The 8,939-nt window shown below is 41.4% G+C and overlaps 1 protein-coding gene across 1 annotated transcript in view; it reads right to left on the bottom strand.

The window, feature by feature from the left end:
* The window catches only part of LOC118324909 (protein kinase C zeta type-like), a 132,533-nt gene that overhangs the window by 115,398 nt on the left and 8,196 nt on the right, over positions 1-8,939 (bottom strand). The window contains exons 3-4 of the mRNA XM_035657416.1: positions 5,876-5,965; positions 5,449-5,499 (exon numbers count right to left, since the gene is read on the bottom strand). Coding sequence (XP_035513309.1) covers positions 5,449-5,499; positions 5,876-5,965 — 141 coding nt within the window. The remainder of the gene's footprint in view (positions 1-5,448; positions 5,500-5,875; positions 5,966-8,939) is intronic.

Genomic DNA, 8,939 nt, shown 5'->3' with positions numbered 1-8,939 from the left:
CGACAGGTGAGGATAGCAGTCTGCCGACATAAAGGTAAAAAACTCTTTTTGCTGAAAAGGTGTATTGCTTGTTGAACAGGGCATATTTTTAGAAGAACTCACGGTAGAAGAGGAAATGACACCAAACTATGGTCTCCAATGTAATAACCAAACGTAAGATATCCAGGGCTGTGAATAATTTGGAACTGCTAATTCGGCGACCATGCACCCAAACGTTCACATTCGTCACTCCCTTGCACTTGCATTTAGTTAGCTAAATGCTTATGCAAATTAATTAACACATATGTAAGGCATTGCATCACGGTATCTATTTGTAATGGTAATGTACGTACTATGGGACCACTGCTTTTTCACCTGGCAGCAATCAAATTTTGAGGACAGGACTATAGAGTCAAATTAAAAATAAAGTGTCAAAAAAGCACATATAGTGCACTGTATAGTACATAGGGATGTTTTTCAAACATTCGCTCTAATATCTTATTTCTCTTTAGGAATACTTACAGAAGGTGCCCAGAATGGATTTATGGGAAATGGTTTTAATTTGCTTACCTGTCACCACTTATATAAAGTCACATTATATATTCAAATCATATACAGTATCTTGACTGAATATGATTAACATCCTAAAGCATATATTTTAACTACAATTTTCATAAATTGAACATTTTTGTATGTTCCCAAACTCAAATCACAGTCCATCTGGAATAACAATTATTGAGACTTAATGTTATTATACTTAATGTGGATTCGAATCCACCTGGTGGCCCTTGCGCGTCATCTCCATCTCTCTGTCCCTTCCTGTCTATTCTCCCAGCTGTACTCTGGCATTAAAGGCCAAAAAAAAATATCAATACATTTCTACCTTCTTAACTTGAGTAGAGGGAACATTACCTTGACTCTCATGGATATTGATATACCCATATTATTTTTAAGTAAACAATTGTCAAGATATATGCGGTTGAAAAGTATGACAATCCTGGTGAAATATTTAAAACTCGTTTTTGGTTTATGGACCTCTGAACATTTAAACACAGTGCTAAATCCCAAAATAACTCCAACAGACTGCACTTGTTATTATTAGCCAGGTTTCATTGGGTTATCCCCTATATTAAAACAGTATAATAAAGCATAAAAATAAATGACAATAAACACACCATTAACAATTACGTTTTGATTTAGAGTAAAACAGAAGCATTCGAAGGATACCCTGCAGGCTACAGTCTTACAGGACACCAAATTTATGACAGTACTGTATTACTGTACTCACCTACCACAAAGATATGCCAAATGGTGCTGAATAAAATATGTTTTGAAAAAACCTGTAATTTAAGTGTTGCACAACTGTTACATGTAAATATCAAATACATAGGATGTTCTGGAAGTCAACGTACTTTAAGTGTTTCAATCAAACTTTTGGACAGTATATTTAAGGGTTTCCTGTGATTTGACGGATTGGTACTGTACCAGGGACTATCCTGATATTCTGGGCGGCTGTGCTAACCGGAAGGTTGTGTTTCCCGGCTCCTCCCGCCAACATGTCGAAGTTCCTTGAGCAAGATACCAACCCCCAAATTGCTCCAGTGCTGAGCATGGTGTTGTGAATGTGTAGGAATGAGTTAGTTTCTGGTTCGATGGGACCTTGCCTCACTGAGGCTGTGTGAATGTGTGTCAAAAGTGCTTTGAGTGGTCGGAAGACTAGAAAGGCGCTATACAAGTACAGGTACATTTACCATTTACCATATTAATGCATACAGTGTAATGAAGGCTCACTGCAGCAGTGAAATATTTTTTTGGTTTGTTTTCTTTTCATGAACATGAACTTTTTATGATGTGGAATAGCATAGAAATATCATGAATATCTTTAACAGGCTATGCTCTGTGAAATGACATTTCATATACTCAACAGCAGTATGCTTTTACAAACCACTGTCCCTGCTACTGTAGTTTATTTTGCCAAAAAACAAATGCTGTTCACCTCTATTATTATAGTAATGCGGTGGTGGCAAGTCTGAGTAGACAAAATCACACCAGAGAAAACCAAAAATTGTATGGCTAGAGTGGAAATTGCAATATCTTCACAGGTATTGTCTACTGTACATTTTATCAGGATTTATCAGCACAGAGTTAGCCTTGAACAACACAAACACATTCTAAAAATGAAGGAGTGTCACCCTCCCTCCTCCTCCACCCATTCTCATTCCTTTCTCCCTTCTCCTCCTCTCTGAATAGAACAGTGCTATCCTTCCCTCCTCTTTCCACGCATATACATCAACAGCAAGCAAATTAGGTTTAAATTAAATTAAAAACACAGCAGGAAGGCACTGTTATAAGTGTTACATGTACAATATTACATATCATCCACAGGTTACAAGCAAAGCTATGCACAAAACACAGACACTAACTTGGTGTGTGTCAGACTGTACATGTGTGTATCCTTCATTACCTACCTACAGAATGAAGTGAGTCACACCCAGCTCTTCACACAGTAAACCAGTGGTCTGCCTCAGTGCAAAAGCACAGGACCCCCCTCCCATCAAACACACACACATACATACATATATACACACACAGGCACACTCACGAGCGCAGTCCACAGGCTGCAGAAACATGCTGTCACAGCAAATAGACAGCGAGGGAGTGCAGCAAACAACATGGGAGTGCGTGAGAGAGAGAAAGGGAGAGAGACAGCGCAGCAGAGAATATAGGGAGTAGTCACATTTACACAATAACTGAATTGATATAAAACTTTAAGACATTTTTTTAGGCTTTTTTACACAGAGCGTGCCATGTATAATTGGTCAAGTTTTTGCATCCCAAGTATTTACACACAAATTTAAGATAATGTCAAAGGTTATTTAAATACATTTCGTACCCCAAAATGGCCCAGCCTTTTTAGTTAGCAAGTTTTAAGTTTTTAAATTTAAGTTTTGACCCAAGTGTTAGGAGCAGTGGACAGGGACCAACTCCAGTTATAAGTCAGTGCCTTGGTCAAGGCCACTGACAATAGAACCTATACATTTTTGATGGTGTGGAAAACCAGAGCACCAAGAGGCAAGCCACACAATCATAGGGAGAACTGCCAACTCCACACAGAAAAGCCCTGCCACAGCAAAGATACGAACCCAGGACCCAGGGAGATATTTCAGCTATGCAGATATACATGGTTTACAGAGAATGAAGCCTAATGTTTGGTGACCTCTTACCTCTATTCTAGTCCAACCATCAGACCAAAATGGACTTTTATACACAAGAAATATTCAACGCTTGTGGATGGTTCCAATCTATCCCTTAGTAAAGAAGTTTATTGAGCAAAATCACGAGGATGTATTTTTCACTACTGCATAAGCTAGCTATAGGACCACCCTTATGGTCTGGTCAGACCAGAAAATGGCACAAATAGGTGGTGCTGGTGGTTGTGACTAGGGACTTGCAGTGCTAGTTGGTAAGCCATGGCTGATGACCTAAATCTCAACATGTTGAATGACCAGTAATATGCTAAGGCAAGCCAGCAACAATAGGGGAGACTCTTGAGGGACCTCTACAGCAAGGGTGACTAGCTGAGCTAGTGCTTGCGTGCTAATCTACAAGCATTACTGCCTATCACAGTTGAGCAAGCCTTGGTCAGAACCTCTGTAACTTTCTCCTCCTTTCTCCACACACACACACTATATATATATATATATATGTATATATAGCCACAGCTTAAGTTAGCTAACTAGCTAATTAACAATAAAAGTAAATGGGCCGCCCAGATAGCTCAGTGGATAGAGCTGGCGACTCATGTACCGAGGCTGAGTCCTTGCTGCAGCAGCCCAGGGTGCGGCCCTTTGCTGCGTGTCATCCCCTCTCTCTACCCCCCATCGTGTCTGTCTTCAGCTGTAACTATCATAAAGGCAATAAAAACCCCCCAAAAAAGTTAAAAAAAACAAAACGATAAATGTAAATAAACTAGCTAGTTACCTAGCATTTTGTGAACATTAGCTGATGTAACTAGCGAAAGATTGATGTGGATTTGCTAGCTTGTTAGCCAGCGTTTTGCTAGCATTAGCTAGTTTAAGATGTGACTATATGTTGCTTTTAACTTTTGGCCATCTTCGAAATGTGGTTGGAGTAAGCTCTGACTGAGGCTTGCTTTCTTAAAGACCACATTGACTGTAGGTTTGACTCTTTTCAAACGTTGTATTTGTACAATCGATTTCTGTCTCACAGCTGAATACAAAAAAATACAATTATTTTATGAAAAACTTTATACTCCGACAGAGCACCATCCTATAAAGCTGGATTATGAGTCGCAGCTAATATGATTCCTTCATTTTTGGACTCTGGCTCTCCATTATCTCAGAGTACAGCACTGTCAAGATGCTTTGCAATTAGTCAAAGCCTTGAATTCACATGTCAAAGTTCACCAAAGTTGAAGCCTCCATGAGTAATCCACTTATTGAAGCCATTCATTTGCTGGTGTGATCAGGTCTTTGGGACAAACTGTCCAACTTGCACTCAAGATATCGTATACTCTAATAGAAAGACTGCCATGAAATTGGCTGAGCACAGTCGTGCTCCCAAAAGCACAAACCTTTTTGATTTTAATGACCCCATGTCCTTTCCTCTACCAAGCCATTTGAATGTGTAGTGTTAAAGCAGAATTTGATATCATGTAATTAAAGTAGCAGTTTAACTTTGTCAGTAACTTTTTATTTTACGATTATTTTAATAGATCCAGTGAATTTTACTTTGTCTCTCTTTATCTTGGTCTTCTTACACTTGTCAGGAAGTTGACAACTTTGTTCTTAATGTTTTAACTGTAAGCTGTTGTATCTGTGAGGCTACATGACCAAATTTGTGACATTCTGTACTGCAAACTCTGCCCCGATAGTTCCTGGACCATCAAAAAGTACTACGGTAGTGGGACTTTTTGCTGCAAGAAACTATGGCTAAGTAATTAAATTAAGACCCTGGACTCGCAAGATCACAAAATCATGAGCTCGCGCAATGATCCATCTCGCCAGGCTACATTGAAAGAAGAGCAAAGAACTGCACTGAAGACTTTTCTCTGGAAAAATTGCTGATCCTGACTGCTTTCGATAAGAGTTTGACTACGTTATATGATTTGTAGATCTGATTGGTTGAAGTTCGCCTAGGATGGACAGTGAAGTATCTTTGGAAAGTGCCTGCCCACCTGGTGTAGCCAGGGTAGGTTTCCAGTTTTTACCAGTTGGAAAATTGTAAACTCTTTATTAAACTTACTTTTCTTGTCTGGTTTACAACTGTAACTCTGTGAGCGGTGTTAAGTCTGAATCATGGCTGACTGAGGTTTGGTAGTGAGATGTCTCTACACTTCCACCTCGGACTGACTGATAACTGTGCATCAATGTCTACATAGCATTAGTCTGACTGTAATTGGCAATCCTAGAGGGGGATAGAGAGTGAAATTGGATCTGATTCACTCACTGTCCTCTCCTGGGCAGGGCATGCCAGGCCTCTCCGGGATACTGGGGAACACTGCAAATTACAAAAAATAAAAGAAAATCATTCATCATTCCAGTTGGCTGTTTTTCTTCTCCTGTCAACAAGCAGATATGTGAGAAAATTAAAAGCCTAACCCATATGCAATCCAGATGGTGAACACCCTGAATTTACATGATTTCAAGGTCACACAAACGCTTTATACCTAAATATCCTCACCAAAGGTTCACAAAAAAGTCATCAAAATATTAGGAAGTAAAGCCATGAACAAAGGGTTGCAAAAAATTTAAGTGGCTTTACTTTCTCAAATGTTACATGCTTGCTAAGGTATATTGCCATTTACTGGGTTGTTTTTAGTCTTATAAAGTTATGCATTGTGACAAATAGTTTAAAAATGATGGAGCTAACTTACCATGCAGCAGCAGCCCAGACCTCTTAGTCCGATTGTAAATGCGAAATGCCTCCTCCAGCTCCATCTGTGATGAGATGGTGCAAGGGTCCCCTAAAAGAAAAAAAGAAAAAAACACACACAAACATTCTTATCAAAACAGTCATCTAATTCTATCCTGCACATCATCCACTTTACACAAACACATTTGGTCTGGCTAAATGGGGGGAGCATTGGAATATTTCTTATCTTCACCTGCTGTGCTGGCTCAATTTTCAGTCTTTCGTGAAACCAAAGGTGTTTAGAACAAAGCTGGTATTTCAAGGTTTTGATTTTGTCTTGTACACAGAACATATACCAGCAGCAACATTGGTGCACTACCTCAGTCGGTCCACTAGAAAAATTGTGAAAATTATTTTAGTTTTAGTATTATTTCATTCACTAGACGTTAGTGTATTGAGAGAATGTATAAAAATGTACTATTCTGTTTATAGGTTGCACACTCTTCACTGTTCTACGCACTATTTCCTGTTTTACATCTGAATTCTCAGACTGTTTTATTTGAATCATTAATAGAGGCCTGCAGAGATCAAATTATCCAGTAATTTAGAAGAAAGGTAGCCAAGACAAAAAGAAGACTAAAAAAACAAATGTACTTATTTTCTGCTTCCTTGTCCTGTTAAACATCTCACAACCTCTCAGATTTATCTTGGGGTAGTGACACCCAGATGAGGCTGCAAAGTTGAACACGATTCAAAATGTTACACAAACTCAAAATGATTGATTCATATTACTATTAATATTATTTTTGCTGTCTATCCTGGCTGTCGGTGCCTCATCCAGACGTTTGTATCTGGATCTTTGTTCCCCAAGAGATTTCTGCCTCTCCTTTTCTCTCCTCTCTCCCTAGTTTGCATGTGTGCTGTGTGTTGCTCTGTCTCTTAGTAAATGCTGTGCTGTCCCTTTTGTGTTTGTGTGGCCTGTCCTCTTCCAGACCTGAGGTTGCTTAACTTCTTCCTGGATCCATATTCTTCACTTATGTTTTACATATACACTGCCCATCCCAAAAAAAAAAGTCACACACTGTAATATTTCGTTGGACTGCCTTGAGCTTTGAGTACGGCACGCATTCGAGCTGCAGACCGGGAACACCCCACACTCAGAGCGTGGCAGGGTTTGCGGAGAATGCTCTGACCCCAGTCGTCTACGCTTACTCACCAATGTGCGCAGCAGTCAAAGTCCGCTCCCAACGCATCCTCCGGATGGTTGCTGCATCTTCTTCACCTGCTTCTAACACGCACTCAACAAAACTGGTCATCGTTGCTGTGTAATCATAGTCCCCAACCCACGTGACAGAGCCATGGTTAACCAACGGATAGATCAGTGTGTATCACTTCCACCGTGTCAGCTGCTCCACAATCTTAATGCTGATTGGTGTATGTGTAAAATCACACTGGCAGTCCCCAAAAAAAAGTCACAGCCAACGCTGAGATTAAAGTAACGAACAGTTGGTAAGAGCTTCATTTGGGTACATTACTGCAGTGATCAATATGTTGCTCAGCCTTGGCCAACAAGTCTCTGATTCTCAACCGCTAGCTGAATGCGGTGACGTAGCTTCTCATTTCTTAAACACGACCATACAGTCAGAAGACATATCACTGTAGGTCGTGGAGAAAAGGATGTTACATCAGTCTTCAGAAGGGTCAAAATTAATTCGGACTGGGTAGTCTCAAGCAACAGAAAACAACTAAGGACATGGTTTAATAGTGGAGTAAGTATAGAGCATTTCCACACGCACAATGCGCGAAGGGGAAATCGGGATTCGGGATGGAACTTCAAACACGGCTGTGTAGGCCACTAACGAAAACACGTGATCAGCCTGAGTCACCTCCGCGAAAGAAAGGCTTCAATTTGCGTGGAGCGCGACCGCCACCTAAAGAGTTGCGGCACCTTTGCGCCAAGCAACTGGGAGTACGAGCGTCATGGTGGTCCTGGATGCCGAATCCCAGCCATGTGACCCCCTGATTCGGCAGAACGGTGAATCGGGCCACCATCAGGGGTAAACGCAAGAGAGGGAGTGCCATCATAGCTAGTGGCCTAACGCGTTGCAAAAGCTTGGGGCCCAGACTGTTATCAGATCTGGGGGTTGGCTGACAGTGTGGCTCAGGTCTAGGGTTGAGCAACGTTACTGCTCGCCCAAAAGGAATGGGTCAGGGAGCTTGACTCACAACCCTGAAGTATACTGAATGACTAGGTCATTGCTTCCCTAAAGGCTACACAGGGCATGATTCCAAGATGACAATGAAGGCATTTCACGTGCCGGGCTGCGAGATGAGTGACCATGAGTGGATTCAGGGAGCATAAGACGATCCTTCTTGCACGCACACGTGGCCATTGGCCACCACAGGACGCGAGTCCAGCACTCAGACCACCATTGAGAATCTTTGGATGTGGCTGGAGAAGAACTGCGCAGCAAGTGCACACTCTCCCCATCCATCCAAAACAAGACTCCTTGGCCAGGAAAATTAAGTGCCAACTCTGAGACAGAAACAGAATGTTAGTGCAAACATTGTTGCAAGGCTTTATCAAAATCGATCGCCACAGCGTGCCGTACTCAAAGCTCAAGGCCAAGTCCACGACCGAAGATATTACAGGTGGTGACCTTTTTTTTTTTGGGATGGCGCAGTGCTACTCAATGTGAAACATAAGTGAAGAATATGGAACCGATCCCGAAAGGAAGGCAAGCTGATACCAGCAACTCAAGCGTCTGGGCACAGACGACAGGCCGACACAACACAAAACCGGCTGACACGCACAGCATCTTACTGAAGAGCACAGAGGCCAACCACAGCACACACTGACAACTAGGGACGAGACGGGAGAGAAAAAAGGAGAGGCAGAAATCTCTTGGGCGAGACACACACTCCAGATTACAAACCGTCTGGATTGAGGCACAGAACAGCGCAGGATAGACCAGGCAAAAAATAAGTATTAAGTGAGTAATATACGAACAATCATTTTGAGTTTTGCTGGTAGACATTTTGAATCGTGTTCAACTTTGCAGCCTCTCTGGTGTACACTACCCGGC

Source organism: Morone saxatilis, unplaced genomic scaffold (genome assembly GCF_004916995.1).
Source record: "Morone saxatilis isolate NCDOM2014 unplaced genomic scaffold, NCSU_SB_2.0 Contig15, whole genome shotgun sequence".
Taxonomy (NCBI): domain Eukaryota; kingdom Metazoa; phylum Chordata; class Actinopteri; family Moronidae; genus Morone; species Morone saxatilis.
This window is presented reverse-complemented; position numbering and strand designations above follow the sequence as displayed.